Raw genomic sequence first — 18,016 nt, 5'->3', positions numbered from 1 at the left:
CTATCTCTTCTTCACACGTGGCCCAGCTCTCTCAGCTGGTCCCCACAGGGGAGGTTCTCCAGCCCTCAGATCATCCTTGTGTCCTCTGGCCCTATTCCAGCAGTTCCATGTCCTTTGGCGGGGGCACCAGATCTGGATGCAGTGCTGCAGGGGGGGTCTCAGCAGGGCAGAGCAGAGGGGCAGAATCCCCTCCCTTGTCCAGCCTTTCACACTGCTTTTGAGGCAGCCCAGGTCACGGTTGGGTTTTTTGTCACCTGACCCCTCTCGTGTTTGCTTTTCAGTTGCAGACCGAAGCACCATGGGCAGCAGAGAGCTTGGACGATGAGTTCTGCCAGAGCGCCTCTGCAGGGTGAGCTGTGAGGATGGACAAGTGCAAGCACATAGGGCGCCTGCGCCTGGCCCAGGACCACTCCATCCTCAACCCCCAGAAATGGCACTGCGCGGACTGCAACACCACGGAGTCGGTCTGGGCCTGCCTCAGCTGCTCCCACGTGGCCTGCGGGAGGTACATCGAAGAGCACGCACTGAAGCACTTTCAGGAGAGCGGTCACCCAGTGGCGCTGGAGGTCAACGAGCTGTACGTGTTCTGCTACCTCTGCGACGACTACGTCCTGAACGACAACACCACCGGCGACCTGAAGCTGCTGCGCAGCACGCTGAGCGCCATCAAGAGCCAGAACTACCAGTGCACCACCCGCAGCGGCAGGACCCTGCGCTCCGCGGGCGACGACTCTTACCTCTCCCACGGCGGCGCCCAGGCCTTGCTGCGCAAGGAGGATCGCATGTTCACGGCGCTCTGGCACCGGCGCCGCGCCTTCCTGGGCAAGGTGTTCCGCTCGTGGCTCGAGCTGACGCCTTCCGGCAAGAGGATCTTGGAAGAGGAGAGGCGTCGGGAGGAGGAGGAGGAAAGAAGGGCGAGAGCCAGGGAGAGGAGGCAAGAGCGGAAGCGCGAGTTGCAGGCAGAGCTGGAGAAGATGCCTCCCAGGAAGAGCAGTCGTTTGCAGGAGCAGCTCAGGCTGTCCTCGGGAGCGGCGCTCGGCCTGCAGAGCCCGCCGCGCGGCGCGGGGGCCGGGGCCGACGCTCCTACCTCGGACGAAGTCAGGTTGACGACAGCGGGCGACTCTCCGGTGAAACGCAGGCCCACGGTGACTCCTGGGGTCACGGGACTGAGGAACCTGGGCAACACCTGCTACATGAATTCCATCCTGCAGGTGCTGAGTCACTTGCTTATCTTCCGAGAGTGCTTCCTGAAGCTCGACCTCAACCAAACTCAGGAGCTGCTGGCGACGGCGACCAACGGCAAGACAAGAGCTTCAGCCAGGCACCTGCCCGCAGCCGCCTCGGCGCCGCATGGGAGCGGGAACCCAGAGAAAGTCAAGGGGTCCTCCTCTGTGAGGCGGCCTAGTTTCTCCTCTGGATTAAGTGGAGGAGCATCCAAGAGCAGAAATATGGAACTTATTCAGCCCAGGGAGCCCAGTTCAAAGCATATTTCTCTCTGTCATGAGCTGCACACTCTGTTCCAAGTCATGTGGTCTGGCAAATGGGCTCTGGTGTCTCCTTTTGCCATGCTTCATTCCGTGTGGAGACTAATTCCAGCCTTCAGAGGGTATGCCCAGCAAGATGCTCAGGAATTTCTCTGTGAACTGTTGGATAAAGTGCAGCAGGAACTGGAGACTACGGGGGCTAGGTACCCAGCTCTCATCCCTGCTTCTCAGAGGAAGCTTATAAAACAGGTTTTGAATGTGGTTAACAACATTTTTCATGGCCAGCTGTTGAGTCAGGTATGGTTTTACAGCTCTGGTTGGGTTTCCTTTTTGAGGTGTGTGACAGTATGTAATTGGTGGGTTTGTGCAGGCCAGCGATGAGCATACTTCAAAGGCTAAGTTCCTGGGGGAGGATGGGGAGGGTACAGTCCCCACGGTTTCAAAAGGAAGGTAATTTGTGTGCTGCTGAGGCTCTGACTACCAGAGGCTGCCCGATGAAAGTGTTGCCTTTGGTATTTTAAAGCAAGTCCTTTGCAAGTCCTGAGAAACCTCTGACGGTGCTCCTGAGCACCAGCTGATTTGCAGGGATGGAGCATTTACAGTTCTAAGCATCTAGCTTATCCCTGCAGTGATACCAGACAAAAGGAGTTAAGGAAGGTGTTAATCTCCTCTGAGTGGAAGCATTAGCTGATAGGTGCCAAGCAGGAAATCATTTCATTGAATGGCTTGAATTTGAAATTCATTGCTGCAGAGTGGGTGCCTGTCCTGCTGCTGTTGTACAGGAATCCTCTTAAGGCACAAAGATAGGGAAGGCTCTGTCAACACAGGAACCCAATTTGTGGGGTGGAGGCAACAGCTGTTTTCCTCTTTTTTCCCCTGCCTATTCCTTTTTTCTTCTCCTTTTTTTCTGGGCTTCCTGTTAAGTACTTCAGTATGTCCGTGTCCTGCCATGCATATCCCAGCTGTGTGTGTGCAGATGACAACTGCAGCCCAGGAGGCAAATCACCTCCTAGGGTGCAGCCAGAGGAGTGTGGCCAGCAGGGTGAGAGAGGGAATTCTGCCCCTTGACTCTGCTCTGCTGAGACGTTACCTCCAATCCTGCCTCCAGTTCTGGGGTCCCCAGCAGAAGGACACAGAGCTGGTGGAGTGAGTCCAGAGGAGGCCACAAAGGTGATCCAAGGGCTGGAGCAGCTCTGCCCTGAGGACAGGCTGAGACAGCTGGGGGTGTTCAGCCTGGAGAAGAGAAGGCTCCAGAAGGACCTTAGAGTTGCTTTCCAGCAGCTGAAGGGATCCTGCAGGAAGGCTGCAGAGGGACTTTTCATAAGGGAAATAGGACAAGGGGGAATGGTTTGAAGCTGAGGGAGAGCAGGTTCAGACTGAATCTTAAGAAGCAGCTCTTCAGTATGAGGGTGGTGAGACTCTGGAATAGATTGCCCAGGGAGGTTGTGGATGCCTCCTCCCTGGGTGTGTTCAAGGCCAGGCTGGATGAGGCCTTGAGCAGAGAAGTGTAGCTGAGAGCTGTCTCTGCCTGTGGAGGAAACTTTGGAGTAGATGATCTCTGAGGTCCCTTCCAACTTGAGCCATTCTATGGTTCTGTGAGCTGCCTGAGCTAACAAATCTTGGGGACTGTTGCATTGATCTGAAAACTGACCAGACTGCAGCAGGAGCAGAGGTTGACAAAGTCCCTGCCCTCTGGAATTGGCCTTTAGGTTTTACTGAGGGACTGCAGAGGCATTTCATCAGTGTCATGAATTTAATGTGTGAAGGTTTGGAGGTTGAGCTGAAAGTAGCAGCAGGGATGTTCAGTGCAAGAACATTCCTGTTGGCTCATTTCCTTGCCTCTGGGTAACCTATCTTGTATCAGGGTTGTGCTAATTTAAGTGTCCAGTATATGATGTCACTAAGCTTTCTCTGGCAGTCACATTCCTCTCCAAAACAACAACTTTGTTAGTGAAACAAAGTCAGTGCTTGCGTCCCAAGGCCTGCTTGCACTCCAGCCTCTCTAACAGGACTCCTTTCTTTCTGGCAGAACTCTCAAGGCAGCTACTTCCCTCTCCTCAGCAAGATTCCTGCACCATGGTTTTGCCAGGTGTTTGCCAGGAGCAGCAGCCTGGAAAAGGGCAAGAAAAGATCCATGCAGGGCTGAGGAAAACCAGGAAGGATTTCTTGCTCTGCCCTTCCCTCTTTGACAGCACTAGCTGGTAAAGCAAGGAGTGTACCCTTTGTCCTTGTAGCTCTACCTACCTACAAGTTACCACAGTATTACACTTCCTCTCTGGCAGGTACTTGGACCTCTAGCCTGCTGCCTCCTTTGAGAACAGGGTGGGATTTTAGTCTGTTTAATCAAATATGGCTTCCTTCAGTGAATAAAGGGAGTTGAGAAGCTTGCTGTCTGGTTTAGGCTCACCAGTGAAGCTGTTACATTTGCTGTCCCTTTGTACTGAATACACCAGCTGGAGATATTTGGTTCCCTGAGATACTCAAGTGCTGTGAAGGCAATCTTCCTGACCTTCAAATGTCAGGAGTACTATGGAGCTCCTCTTGATAGAGTACACAGGGGATCACTTACAATGCAGGTCAGCTCTGTGTTTACTTGGGTTTCGTGTTACTTTCACATGTGCAATAAACCATTTCCCCTCTTCCTGTGGCTACTCTTAACCTGAAGGGAAGTCCTAAGCCCCAGTTTGCCATCAGGCTGGCTGCCTGGTTCAGCACTAGGGTATAAAAGGAGAGAATTTGATGGCTGAGAATCTTTCACAGGTTACTTTTTGATGACTGGAGAAAGCTTTAGGTGATGTCAAAACATTTGCATGGTTTAGGAGTTTGGTTTAGTGTGTTTTCAGATCACTTAAAGTCAGTTTGCCTCATCTACTACTTGAAGGCATAGAATTGTCAGGGTTGGAAGGGACCTCAAGGCTCAGCCACTTCCAACCCCCCTGCCATGGGCAGGGACACCTCACACTACAGCAGGTTGCTCACAGCCACCTCCAGCCTGGCTGCAAACACCTCCAGGCAGGAGGCTTCCACCACCTCCCTGGGCAACCTGTGCCAGGCTCTCACCACCCTCATGGGGAACAACTTCTTCCTAATATCCAATCTTAATCTACTCACTTCTAGTTTTGCTCCATTCCCCCCACTCCTATCACTGCCTGACACCCTGAAAAGTCCCTCCCCAGCTTTCCTGTAGCCCCCTGCAGATACTGGAAGGCCACAGTTAGGTCTCCTTGGAGCCTTCTCTTCTCCAGACTGCACAACCCCAAGTCCCTCAGTCTGTCCTCATAGGAGAGGTGCTCCAGCCCTCTGCTCATCCTTGTGGCCCTTAGTCTTTTTTTGTTTGATGGAATACAGGACTGTGTAATGAGTAACTCCAGGAACACCCTGAGGGGATTGCCTGAGTGGATTGCCTGAGTGGATTGTATGAGTGGATTGCCTGAGTGGATTGCCTGAGTGGATTGCCTCTTCTGCACTTTTGAATTGATTTCCTTTTTTTTAAATTGAATCCAGTATCCTTTGTAGAATTACAGCTTTTTACTCTGCCATGCAGGCTGCCTAGAGCCTCCTTCTCTGGAGGCTTGCCAGCCCCATCTGGACCAGTTCCTGTGTGACCTGCCCTAGGTGATCCTGCTTTGGCAGGGAGGTTGGACTGCATCTCTGGAGGTCCCTTCCAACCCCTATCACTCTGTGATTCTGTTACACCTGCAGCTGGTTTGGCTCCTTCAGTGCTTGTAGTCATGTGGAAGTACCCTCTGTCTACTCAGCCCTTCAGTGCTTGTACTCTTGTGGAGGGTACCCTCTGTCTACTCAGCCCTTCAGTGCTTGTACTCTTGTGGAGGGTACCCTCTGTCTACTCAGCCCTTCAGACCTCAAAGATCATCAAGTCCAACCTGTCACCACAGACCTCACGACGAAGCCATGGCACCAAGTGCCATGTCCAGCCCCCTCTTGAGCCCCTCCAGGCCACTCCAAGAGCTCCAGAAGGTTAGGTGCTGCCTTGAGGAGTATTTGACTTGTGGTTTTTAAGTGGTCAAATAGCACAGCATGCACCATGATTTATTTTACTGTTTTTTTACCTACTTTCATTTCCCACCTTGCCCATTTGAAGCACAGAAAGGGGTAGGTACAGCTTGGAAAAAGGCAAACCCTCCAGGAACTGAAATAGCAAATTTCAGCTGGCAAATTTCAGGCCTGCTCTGGGAAAGTTGTGTCCCCCGTGTTCACAGGAGCTCTGCTGTGTGCATGGAGTTGTTTGTCAGCATGGTTTGTGCTGGGGAGGAAGGGAGGCAGGGAAACTACTTTGAAGTATTTGTGAAAGCTGATAATTGTGGCTGAACAGCCAGGCTGATGTAGGAGGAGGCAGCTTCTCCTGCTCTGCTCTTCTGAGACCCCACCCCCAGCACTGCATCCAGTTCTGGTGCCCTCATCACAAGAAGGGCATCAGACTGTTGGGAGCAGGTCCAGAGGAGGGCCACAAAGGTGATCAGGGGGCTGGAGCACCACCCCTGTGGGGACAGGGCTGAGGGGGTTGGGGCTGCTCAGCCTAGAGAAGGGGAGGCTCTGGGGAGACCTTAGAGCAGCCTGCCAGTACCTGAAGGGGGGCTACAGGAGAGCTGGGGAGGGACTTCTTACAAGGGCTTGTTGTGCTAAGATGAGAGAGAATGGATTGAAGCTGGAAGAGGGGAGATTTAGGCTGGAGATGAGGAAGAAATTCTTTGCAGTGAGGGTGGTGAGACACTGGCACAGGCTGCCCAGGGAGGCTGTGGATGTCCCCTCCCTGGAGGTGTTGAAGGCCAGGCTGGATGAGGCCCTGAGCAACCTGGGCTGGTGGGAGGTGTCCCTGTCCAGGGGGTTTGGAACTGGCTGATCTTTAAGGTCCCTTCCACCCCAAAACTGCTCTCTGATTGTGTGCTGGGTGGTGATGTTTCTTTCCCCATGAATACATTTCTGTTAGAGTGCCTGGCAGGAGCTCACCTGTGGGATCTTTAGGCATACTTAAACCACCCCCAGACTGTTTGATTACTTCCTGATCATGTTTGAGGTGCAATCAGAGCAAAGTGCCACCCCCAGCCCTGCTCAGCATGGCAGAAGGAGAGTCTGCAGTGCTCAGAGAAGTGAATACCCCAAGAGAAATGGATACCCCAAGAGCTAGAGAGTGAAGCAAGTTCTCCCCAACCTAGAGTGTAAACTGTTTACACTTTTGGGAGGCAGTGCCTCTCCTTGTAAGCCTTGCCTCATTTCCTTGCTCAGTCAGTGTGTCTCAGGAAGGTGCTGCCTGAGAGAAGTGGCAGTGTGCAGGCTCTGGGTGAAGCATTTCAGTTGTGGATAGTGTGCTTGGTTAAAGTTTGGGGGAGAAAGCTGAGGGTGACTCTCAAGCAGTGCTGGGTATTAAATCTTACCCTAAAGAGACTTGAGAATGATGAGGGCTTGAAGAAGGAGGTGGTGGAGTCACTGTCCCTGGAGGTGTTCAAGAGGGGATTGGATGTGGCACTTGGTTGCCATGGTCTAGTAGCCATGAGGTGTTGGGTGACAGGTTGGACTGGATGATCTCTGAGGTCTTTTCCAACCTTATTGGTTCTGTGATTCTGTGCCCTCAACACTGATCCAGTTCTGTCTTTGATTCTGGACTCTCTGCTTTCCTGTGCTACCTGAGTCACAAGATGTTTGCCAGATTGTTTTGCAGCTAGATGGAGGTGACATTGGAAGTTCATTTATTACTTCACAGGCCCCAGGGTGCTGTGGTGATGCTTCTGTTACACAGGGCCAGGTCATTTTTGCTCACCACTACAAAGTTCCTTTTGTGACTGAAGCAATGCAGTGTGGACTGGCATGGGATGCTAGAAATCCCCCTTCTGCTTGGATTGCTGGGGGAAGATGAAGTGATTGCTCTTTCTGGACCTGCCTCTTCAACAGTGAAAGCACAGAACAAGGGATTGGCCATCTTACTGCCCTTACAAACCAAGCCAGAGGTGGGAACAGCTGTCTTCCTTCCATGTGAGCACAGGGAACATAGGCAAAGCAGCTGGTGATGGAGCTGGCTGCTTCTGCAGCAATGTCTTAACTCTTTTCTCTGGCTGTGTTTAGGCTGAATGCCACCAGAGGCAGTGGCTGTCCATCAAATTACTGTGGGCACAGTGATGCTTGTCTGAGTGGCCTCCATGCTTAGCTTGCATCAAGCCATTTGATCCAGCTCCTTGCAGCCTGGCCTTTGGCCCATGATGGAGTACTGAGTTTTGAACCAAGCAATTGTTCATAGTCCCCAGGGTTCAAGGCATGAGAGGGTGGTCAGGGCAGAGCATAAAGGTAGAGATTTCAGACTGGCTAAAGCCAGCCACTGACTTTGCTCTCATGCAAACTTCTCATGCAGCTTTGATACCAATGACATCAATAAGGCTTCCTAAAAGAGTAATTGTGGCATCCAGTGGGGAGTTGAATTCAAATGTTGTACCATGCAGCAACAGCATGTGAAACAGAGCCCTGGGAAAGCACACAACCCCCAGCTGCAGCAGGCTCCCTTCCCTTGGTGCTCATCCCATGGAAAGGCACACTGGACAGAAGCAGAAAGCTTTTGCCAGCCCTTCTGAGTTCAAGGCTGAGTCTCCTGTTGTTTTGGTGAACATCTGGTTCAATTTGTGTGCAGTTTATACCATGGGAGGGCTTCCCACTGGGGAGGGGAAAAGCCACTCTGGGTTGCATTGTGTGAATGGTGGTGGAGCATGAGAGAAGGGAGCCCTGTCTTGGGCAGAAAGGGAACCCTGTGCTGATGGACAGGCCAGTGCAGATGGATTCCACAGCAGGGCAGGGATCCTCCTGCTTGTTGAGTAATCCAACTGCAGTGAGCTCAGGCCTGGCTAAGAAAAATGCTTCCCTTTTTATATTGCAGCCCTGCTTTACCACTGAGTGAGGCTGAGCACAGGAACAGTTAGCACACAGTGGCTGACAGGAGACAGGGATCTACTGGAGAGTCCAGCTGAGAGGAAGGACCTGCAACAGCTGTGGTCTAAAGAGACCTGAGGCTGTTTAGCCTGGAGAAGAGAAGGCTGAGAGGGGGTCTTATGAATGTCTGAGGGGTGGGTGTTAAGAAGAAGGGGCCAGGCTCTCCTTGGTGGTGCCCAGTGACAAGGAACAAAGGGTACAAGCTGGAACTCAGGAGGTTCCACCTCAATGTGAGGAGAAACTTCTTCACTGTGAGAGTGCTGGAGCCCTGGAGCAGGCTGCCCAGAGAGGCTGTGGAGTCTGCCTCAGGAGAGATTCCTAACCCACTTGGATGCACTCCTGTGTGACCTGCCTTAGGTGATCCTGCCCTTGGCAGGGGGTTTGGACTGGATGATCTCCAGAGGTCCCTTCTAACCCCTACAAACATGTGGGGTTCCTGTAAGGCTGCTGGCAAGTGTGCAAATCCCAGACAACTCCTGGGAGGTTAACTCTGCTGCAGCACCCTGGTGAGGACTGCCCTGGAGCTGAAGTGCAGCTCTGTATCAGCGCAGGCTTTTGTCAACACAGACCAGCTTTGCTCACAGCTGCATGGCAGGGTGATGCCTGGATGTGCTGCTGTGTGACCTGCCCTAGGTGGTCCTTCTTTGGCAGGGGGGGTTGGACTGGATGATCTCCAGAGGTTCCCTTCCAGCCCCTCCCCTTCTGTCATTCTGGGACTATTGCACCAGTTTGGCTTTTTCTGAGAGGCAGAGCTGGAGGCTGGACCAAGGATTTGTTTCTGATTCTTTGGGGTAGTGTGAGCCAGGTGGGGAAAGATCTTCCAACACCCTGGATGATTAGTGTTCCACATGAAATGTAACCCTCAGGACTCCTCAGACTCATTGGTGCTGAGCTCATGTATGTGTTTCATCCTGAGCCTGCTGCTCTGCAGCGTGCATCCATGTGCAACAGATTCTGAGCCCAGCTCCTCAATGAAACGAGCTGCTGGCTTGCAGAGAATCAGCCATTTGTACAGCAGAAGTCTATTAGTCATTCTGTGTTTATGCTGGGGTTAGCTTGAACTGTGGCCAGATGTAGCATTCTGTCTCCTGAGCCTGGATTCCAGCTCTGAGTTACTAACAGTTTGTGGCTTTGAAAGGTTGCCAGATGTTAGCACTTGGGGAGAAAAAAAAAGGCAGCTCCTGTCAGTGTGAATTAAAGCAGAAGATTCTCCTCTTCTCTGCCATGGAAGTTCAAAGGTGAGGTTTCTAAGAACAAGGCAGGAGGGGTTTCTTCTTCTTGGTCATTAAAGGCAATTAACAGCTTGCCTAACTGAGGCCGCTGCTAAACGTGTCTGCTGGTGCGCCAAGAGCCATGAGGTGGCTCACAGGATGTGTAGAGGGTGGCTCACAGATCATTATGTAGGAGGCAGCATGGATCATGTGGAAGCTGTTGCAGCTCATGAGTGCACTAAACAATGGCAAGAACATCGAGGGAGAAGCTGGCCTCAGATCCTCATGAAAATCCCTACATAAATGAAACTGTGGCAGGGGAGGTTTAGGTTTGGAGGTCAAGAACAACTTCTCTGCTGCAGGAGTGGTCAGGCATTGGCACAGGCTGCCCAGTGGAGTCCCCATCCCTGCAGGTGGTCAAGGAATGTGTGGCCATGGCACTTTGGGACATGGCTGAATGGCCAGGCTGGTGTTGGACTGGATGATTAGAGGTCTTTTCCAACCTTAATGATGCTATGATCCTTTAATAGCTTTGGTGAAGTAAGCTTGTACAGTCTAAAGAGACTTTTCCCTCCTGCCTATGCTCAGCTGCTGGTGGAAGTTACTCCTGCACATGGCTCATGGAAGGGTGGAGGTCCTTTGGAGGAAGACTCCAATGATGTGGTGAACTCCTCCCAGAGCAACTTGAGCTGGCTTTTAGAGGAGTGCCTTGCAAAGCAGCACCTCCTGTGTTGCCATCCCAGCACAAAGAGCCACTGCTTCTGACTTCCTTTCCTGCATATTGAATGTTGCCATGAACTGGTTGTCCCCTGCTCTTTTATCTGCCCTTTCCAGGCTGACTTCACTTCTTGACATGTTATTTGTGTTGCCTGGCTGCTTGTCCTTTCCCTGGTGTGACACTGGACCCACTGAAGAAGCAAGAAATGCTTTTTCCCTGTTACTTTTTTTCCCTTTGAAGAAGTGTGCTTCCTAATGCAGGCTTCCCTGGGAGACTTACAGAGTAAGGAGGCTAGGGCTTTAGAATCCCCAGCTGTTGAGTTTATGCCTTTGTTTGTTTTGCTTTTCAATTAACCTCAGCTCAGGCCTCTCTCTTCCATCTGGAGTTTTCCTTTTGGAGTATTTCTTTCAGGAGAAGAGAGTCCCCAGGCTCCCATCAGCTGCTTTCCCTTGGACCCTCCCAGGCAGAGCTTTTCTTTCTCAGTTGTAGAAAAGGAGGATGCTTCATCTGCCAGTCAAGGATTTACCTGTGAAGCTCTCCAGGAGATGTTTGGGGAAGGTCTGGAGGCTGCAGATTGACTTAAGGCACAGATCAAGTGAACCACTGACTGAAAGTAGAACCATAGAATTATTAACGCTGGCAAAGACCTTTAAGATCATCTAGTCCAATCTTCAAGCCACTAAACTAGGCCCTGAAGTGCCATGCCTACACAGTTTGTGACCACCAGCAGGGATGCAGACTCCAGCATCTCCCTGGACAGCCTCTTCCAGTGCCCAACTACTCTTTCAGGAAAGAATTTGCTCCTAATCTCCCCCCTGAACATTCCCTGGCACAACTTCAGGTCATTTCCTCTCATCCTTTTGCCTGTTCCTTGGGAGGAGAGACTGACCTCCACCTGGATCCAGTCTCCACTCAGGGAGTTGCAGAGAGCAATGAGGTTTCTCTTCAGCCTTCTTTTAGCCAGGCTAACCCCAGTTCCCCCAGCTGCTCCTCACAGACCCACTCCCCATAGCCTTAAGCAGCTTTGTTGCCCTTCCCCAGAGCCCCCTCAGCACCCCAACGTCCTTCTTGAAGGGAGAGCACCAAAACTGAACCCTGTACACTACAGGACACCATGAAACAAACCCAGCTTTGAAGCTGAGTTAAGCCTGAGAGCACTTCACCCATTTGTGCTGAAAGCATTGGATGTGCTGCCTCAGGGGCCAGGAGGTGGCTGTGCCATTTCTCTGCTGCGTTTGACTCTCCTGGCCGTGGCTGCAAGCGAACAGGAGCTGCCGTGGCTTTGGCTCTGGTTTAGAGCTCTCTCACGGCGAACCTTCAGCAAAGTGAAGTTCCTGAGTGTCAGCCCCTGCTGAAATGCTGTTTTCCAGGTTACCTGCCTTGCCTGTGACAACAAATCCAACACTGTGGAACCTTTCTGGGACCTGTCCCTGGAGTTTCCTGAGAGGTATCACTGCAACGGCAAGGAGATGTCGTCTCAGTATCCCTGCCTGCTGACAGAGATGCTGGCCAAGTTTACAGAAACTGAAGCTCTGGAAGGAAAGATTTATGCATGTGATCAGTGCAACAGTGAGTAAAGGCAGTATGTACTCATGCATACGTTCTCTGGCTACAACTGGGGGCGGGCTGACAGGGCAAGGGTGGGAGGATGACACGACAAGTGTGTTGCAAACCAAGTCCCTGCTTCCTGGGGTGCTCACTTGACAGCTGTTCTGAACAGCTAGCTGGGAGATGGAACAGTTCAGAGGATGTTTGCAAGTGTCACAAAGCACAGCAGCATTCAGGTTGGAAAGGACCCTCAGGATCAGCAAATCCAACCCAGAACCCTGCTCTGCAAAGCTCACCCCTAAACCATAGCCCCAAGCACCGCAGCCAAACCACCTTGAAACACAGCCAGGGATGGAGACTCAACCACCTCCCTGGGCAGCCCACAAAGGCTTAGGTAAGGTCTGTTCACACACTAAAGGGAGTTCTGAGCCTCCCAGCTGAAGAAGTCAGCTGGCTGGAGTTAGGGTGACCGACCCAAGCGACCACTGTCTGCTTGCAGCACAGACTGAGGCCTCTGCAGGCACCTCCTCCCGCGGGAGGCACAGGGAGCGGCTCTCGGGGCCCGGCGGCGCGGCGGCCGGCCGCTGGGGTGACAGAGGAGGTGGTTGCCAAGGTTTGTGTTGTGTAACTGTGTGTTTGGCCTCAGCAAAACGAAGGAAGTTTTCTTCTAAACCCGTTATACTCACAGAAGCTCAGAAGCAGCTCATGGTGTGTCGCCTACCTCAGGTCCTCAGGTTGCACCTCAAGCGGTTCCGGTGAGTAGCGCAGGGGCCCAGCCCGGTGCTCTTTGTTGGGGGGTGGCTCTCAGCATCACTTTCATTCACCAGTGTGAGGAGAAACAGTTACTAGAAAGCTCTGTTTCTTGAGTGATTTAAGCATTTAACCAGGAGTAGATATTTAAAGTGCATTAGAATAGAATTAACTAGGTTGGAAAAGACCTCTGAGATCATTGAGTCCAACCTCTCACCCAACACCATCTGATTAACTAAACCATGGCACCAAGTGCCTCATCCAGGCTCTTCCTAAACACCTCCAGTGATGGTGACTCCACCACCTCCCTGGGCAGCACATTCCCATGGCCAATCTCTCTTTCTGTGAAGAACTTCTTCCTAACATCCAGCCTGAACCTCCCCTGGCACAGCTTGAGACTGTGTCCTCTTGTTCTGGTGCTGGTTGCCTGGGAGAAGAGAGCAACCCCCACCTGGCTACAACCTCCCTTCAGGTAGTTGTAGAGAGCAAGAAGGTCTCCCCTGAGCCTCCTCTCCTTCAGGCTAAGCAACCCCAGCTCCCTCAGCCTCTCCTCTAGTGGCTTTGCAGAAGAGGCCACAGTACTGCATTGGAAACCACTACACTGCTTTGCTTGTCCCTGCAGAACTGGGGCCGGGGGGGTGGGACTGGCTGATCTGCAGAGGTCTCTTCCAAACCTCACCCTGCTGGGATCCTGTGATAGATTTAAACTTTTATCTTTTGATCCCCAAGAATAGACTCCAAAAGAATGGATTGAAGCTTGAGGAGGGGAGATTGAGACTGGAGATTAGGAAGAAATGCTTTCCAGCGAGGGTGGGGAGGCACTGGCACAGGTTGCCCAGGGAGGTTGTGGATGTCCTCTCCCTGAAGGTGTTCAAGGCCAGGGTGGATGAGGTCTTGAGCAACCTGAGCTGGTGTGAGGTGTCCCTGCCTATGGCACAGGGGTTGGACCTGGATGATCTTGAAGGTCCCAGCCCAAACCATTGCATGAATCTATGGAATCACAGAGTGAGAGAATCATAGAATGATTTGGGCTAGAAGGGCATCTATGAAAAGATCGAGTCCAACCCCTGCTGCCAGAGCAGGATCACCTAGGACAGGTCACACAGGAACAGGTCCAGATGGGTGTTCAAAGCCAGGCTGGATGAGGCCTGGAGCAACCTGGTCTAGTGCAAGGTGTCCCTGCCCATGGCAGAGGGGGTTGGGAGCTGGTTGATCTTTAAGGTCCCTTCCAAGCCAACCCATTCTGTGGATCTGTGCATATGTGGGAACCGAGACAGGCCTGCAGCTGGGTATTGCAGAAGATGACAGCGGTAGATACCACAGACATGTTGTGAAAGGCCTTGAGGTAAAGCAGAAGTGAAAGAGGAAGCCTAGAGAGAAGCCAAGAGAAGCAAGGCAGCATGCAGGGGGAGCCTGTGTGGGGCGGTGCCCGGGGTGAGGGGCAGGCTGTGAGCGGCTCGGCTTCGCAGGTGGTCGGGACGCAATCACCGCGAGAAGATCGGCGTGCACGTCAGCTTCGAGCAGAGGCTCAACATGGAGCCCTACTGCTGCAGGGAGTCCCTCAAGTCCCTCCTGCCTGACTGCTTCATCTACGACCTCTCTGCTGTGGTGATGCACCACGGCAAGGGCTTTGGCTCGGGGCACTACACGGCCTACTGCTACAACTCAGAGGCAGGTAGGAAGCGGCTGGGAGGTGAGGGAGCCTGGGGGGAAGGGCTGCCAGCAGTTCCCGACTGCTGCCTGCCCTCTCGGGACCAAAAGGGCATCACTTGCAGCTGAGCTGCCTGCCATGAGAGCTGCAGCTCTGTAGGCCAGGGGAATTAACTTTCTGTCTTGGGCTTGTTAAATGGCCTCTGGCTGTCTGATCTCCTCCTGTAAAGCTGAGGAAGCTAAGCTGGGCTTTGAAAACCGAGAGGCAAATACACAAGGTGAGCTGTGGGCCAGTGCATAGCTATGGCACTTTGGGACATGGTTTAAGGGCCTGTTTGGTGTTGGGTTGATGGCTGGACTGGATGATTAGAGGTCTTTTCCAACCTTAATGATGCTATGATCCTTTAATAGCTTTGGTGAAGTAAGCTTGTACAGTCTAAAGAGACTTTTCCCTCCTGCCTATGCTCAGCTGCTGGTGGAAGTTACTCCTGCACATGGCTCATGGAAGGGTGGAGGTCCTTTGGAGGAAGACTCCAATGATGTGGTGAACTCCTCCCAGAGCAACTTGAGCTGGCTTTTAGAGGAGTGCCTTGCAAAGCAGCACCTCCTGTGTTGCCATCCCAGCACAAAAGAGCCACTGCTTCTGACTTCCTTTCCTAAATATTGAATGTTGATCTTGGAGGTCTTCCCCAGCCCCCCCAGATCTCTGCTCTCTAAGTGAGTCAGAGCACTCTCTATTCTCTCCCTCACAGACTGTAATTCTGTAACTGAATCACAGAATCCTTTCACTTGGAACAGACCTCTTAAGATCATCAACTCCAGCCACTCTCTACCTCTGCCAAGGCTGGTGCTAAACCATGGCCCTCAGCACCACAGCTCTGCCTCTTCAACAGCTCCAGCCATGGGGATCCAGCCACCTCCCTGGGCAGCCTGTGCCAGTGTTTGAGAAGCCTTTCAATCAAGAAGTTTCTTCTGATATCCAACTTCAACCTCTCCTGGTCAGCTTGAGGCCACTTCCCTTGTCCTATCACTTGTTACTTGGGAGAACAACTCCCACCCCTTTGGATATTAGGAACAATTTCTTCACTGCAAGAGTGGTCAGGGATGGGAGCAGGCTGCCCAGGGAGGTGGTGGAGTCCCCATCCCTGGAGGTGCTCAAGAATCATAGAACCAATAAGGTTGGAAAAGACCTGAGAGATCATCAAGTCCAATCTACCCCCCAACACCTCATGACTTAACTAAACCATGGCTTCCAGTGCCACATCCAGTCCCTGTCACTCCACCACCTCCCTGGGCAGCACATTCCAGGGGCCAATCTCTCTTGCTGGGAAGAACTTTCTCCTCACCTCCAGCCTAAACTTCCCCTGGCACAGCTTGAGACTGTGTCCTCTTGTTCTGGTGCTGGCTGCCTGGAAATAGAGACCAACCCCCAGCTGGCTACAGCCTCCCTTCAGGGAGTTGGAGAGAGCAAGAAGGTCTCCCCTGAGCCTCCTCTTCTGCAGGCTAAGCAACCCCAGCTCCCTCAGCCTCTCCTCCCAGGGCTGTGCTCCAGACCCCTCCCCAGCTTTGTTGTCCTTCTCTGGACACCTTCTAAGTCTCTCAATGTCCTTCTTAAACTGAGGGGCCCAGAACTGAGGCACTTCAGGGTATAGTTTAGTGGTCAGGGTAGTTAGGTTATAGTTGGACTTGAAGGTCTTCTCCAGCTTTATGATTCTATGATTCACTTCAACCTCCTTTCAGGGAGCTGTGGAGAGCAATGAGGTCTCCCCTCAGCCTCCTCTTCTCCAGGCTGAGCAAGCCCAGCTCGCACAGCCAACTACAGCACTCATGAAGCGGGACCAAACACTGCAATTCACGATCCATTAACACAACTGCTCCACAGCAATGCCCTCACAGCTCTCTGTCTCTGTGCCTCTCTCTTCACTGCAGGCTTTTGGGTCCACTGCAACGACTCCAAACTCAACATGTGCACTATGGAAGAGGTCTGCAACGCTCAAGCCTACATCCTGTTCTACAGCCAACGGCTGCCTCAGGCCAAGGGCTGGGGCAAAACCCCAGCTCCTAGCACAGCTGCCAGCCAGCAGCAGCAGCAGCCAGAATTGCCTGAGTGGGCCCTGGGCAGCAGCAGCAGCAGCAGCAGCAGCAGCAGCAGCTAATCCAAAGCCACTTCTGGAGGGTCAGAACTCTCTCTTTTTAAAAAGAAAGGACAACTTTTGGGCTTCATTTTAACTTTGTCTACAAAGGTTTTCTATCCTCTTTGTGTGTGTGTGTGTTAGGTTCAAGTCCTCTTTCCACTTGTTAGGCACAGTTTTTATGGGCAGTGACTTTCTCCACCCCTACAATTTCCACACAGCTATTTTTTTATGGAAAAAAAGAAGAAAAGGGAAAAAAAGAAACAAGGTTGCTGTTTGCATTTAACTTTTACCTCAGGCTGGGGTTTTTCTTGGGTTTCTAATCTTAGGGAAAAGTGACTTAAAATGGGCAAGGGGTTCATTTTCCCTCTCTGTGCTTGTGTCCCTTTCTAGTCTAGTTCTAAGGAGAGAAGGATTCTCACTGTGCAGAAATTGCTACTAGGTCTTAGGATGTTAAGGTGCAGCAGCACAGGGATGGTCCTACCCCTCCAGCAGTGGCTGAGCCCTGCTGGAGGAGGCTTTCTGGACCTGCTTGATGACTGAAGGCAGGTTCTTCTGCAAGCTTCAGTGGAACTACACTAAAGATACCTTGAGAGAATGTCTTGGAATCTGGGGAAGTGAGATGAAAATCAGGATGTGTGCTGGAAGGCAGAGGAGTGTTCAGTAGCACAAGAATGTATCTTTACTCCCAAGACTTCCATGTTCTTAGCCTTAACAACTCAAGTGCCAAACCCAGAGGACTGGCTCTGGCAGCTAGGGGCTTTCTTCATGCCAATAAGTTAAAGCTTCCTTCAAAACCAACCAACAAAGCAGCAAACAAACCCCCAGCAAGCACCTCAGCCACACTAACCCACCCCACTCTGAGTGCCATCACCTCCTCTCTTGCATGGGACAAGCAGCTCTGGCCAGCCTTCTCTGCCTTGGTAACCTCGAAGCCAGACCACTGAGGAGGTGCAACACGTGGATGAAAGCCCTTTCCAGCTGCCTTGCTTCCTCAGCTCCAGCTGCTGTACTGCCTCCTGCTGGCACCAGTGCAGCTGTGCCTTCAGGAGCGTCTCCCAAGCAGGAATTCTCAGCCTCTCTCCACCTGCAGTTGATTAGTGCCAAGGGAATGGTAATTGTGAAGTTACTTTTGCATAAGGCCTATGCAAGTTGTTACCTCATCTTCTGCAAAGTTTATACCTCAATAAAATGCCTTGGTGTGGACAGAAGGCTCTGTGTGTGTGTGCTGCAGGTGCTTCCTACTTCAGCATTACTGCCTTGCTTTCCTTGGAAATTAAACTCAGTCCACAACTTCTGCTGGGAAATAACAGCACTGGACCCAGCCCCCCAGCTCTGTCTCACCAAGGCTGGGGAGGGACTTCTCAGGATCTCAGGCAGTGATAGGACTAGGGGGAATGGAATGCAGCTGGAGGTGGGGAGATTCAGACTGGGTGTGAGGAAGAAGTTCTTCACCATGAGAGTGGGGAAGCCCTGGAATGGGTTGTCCAGGGAGGTGGTTGAGGCCCTGTCCCTGGAGGTGTTTAAGCCCAGGCTGGATGAGGCTCTGGCCAGCCTGATCTAGTGTGGGGTGTCCCTGCCCATGCAGGGGGG

General features: G+C 52.3%; 1 protein-coding gene across 1 annotated transcript; it reads left to right on the top strand.

Annotated features, from left to right (window-relative positions):
* The first annotated feature begins 288 nt into the window (after positions 1–288).
* On the top strand, positions 289–16,821 carry USP44 (ubiquitin specific peptidase 44). The gene is made up of 6 exons (XM_054168041.1): positions 289–1,781; positions 11,714–11,912; positions 12,538–12,646; positions 14,111–14,316; positions 16,221–16,418; positions 16,817–16,821. Exons 1-6 carry the CDS (start codon positions 363–365, stop codon positions 16,819–16,821), a joined length of 2,136 nt encoding a protein of 711 aa, XP_054024016.1. The 5' UTR covers positions 289–362.
* Positions 16,822–18,016: the final 1,195 nt, after the last annotated feature.

This window comes from Dryobates pubescens, chromosome 15 (assembly GCF_014839835.1).
Source record: "Dryobates pubescens isolate bDryPub1 chromosome 15, bDryPub1.pri, whole genome shotgun sequence".
NCBI classification, from domain to species: domain Eukaryota; kingdom Metazoa; phylum Chordata; class Aves; order Piciformes; family Picidae; genus Dryobates; species Dryobates pubescens.
This window is presented reverse-complemented; position numbering and strand designations above follow the sequence as displayed.

Excerpts from the sequence above, each read along its gene's own strand:
- USP44 (XM_054168041.1), top strand. The coding sequence starts at position 363 with ATGGACAAGTGCAAGCACATAGGGCGCCTGCGCCTGGCCCAGGACCAC. Across the intron at positions 11,913-12,537 it reads TGCATGTGATCAGTGCAACA|CAAAACGAAGGAAGTTTTCT; the intron begins GTGAGTAAAGGC and ends GTTTGGCCTCAG. Across the intron at positions 12,647-14,110 it reads TTGCACCTCAAGCGGTTCCG|GTGGTCGGGACGCAATCACC; the intron begins GTGAGTAGCGCA and ends TCGGCTTCGCAG.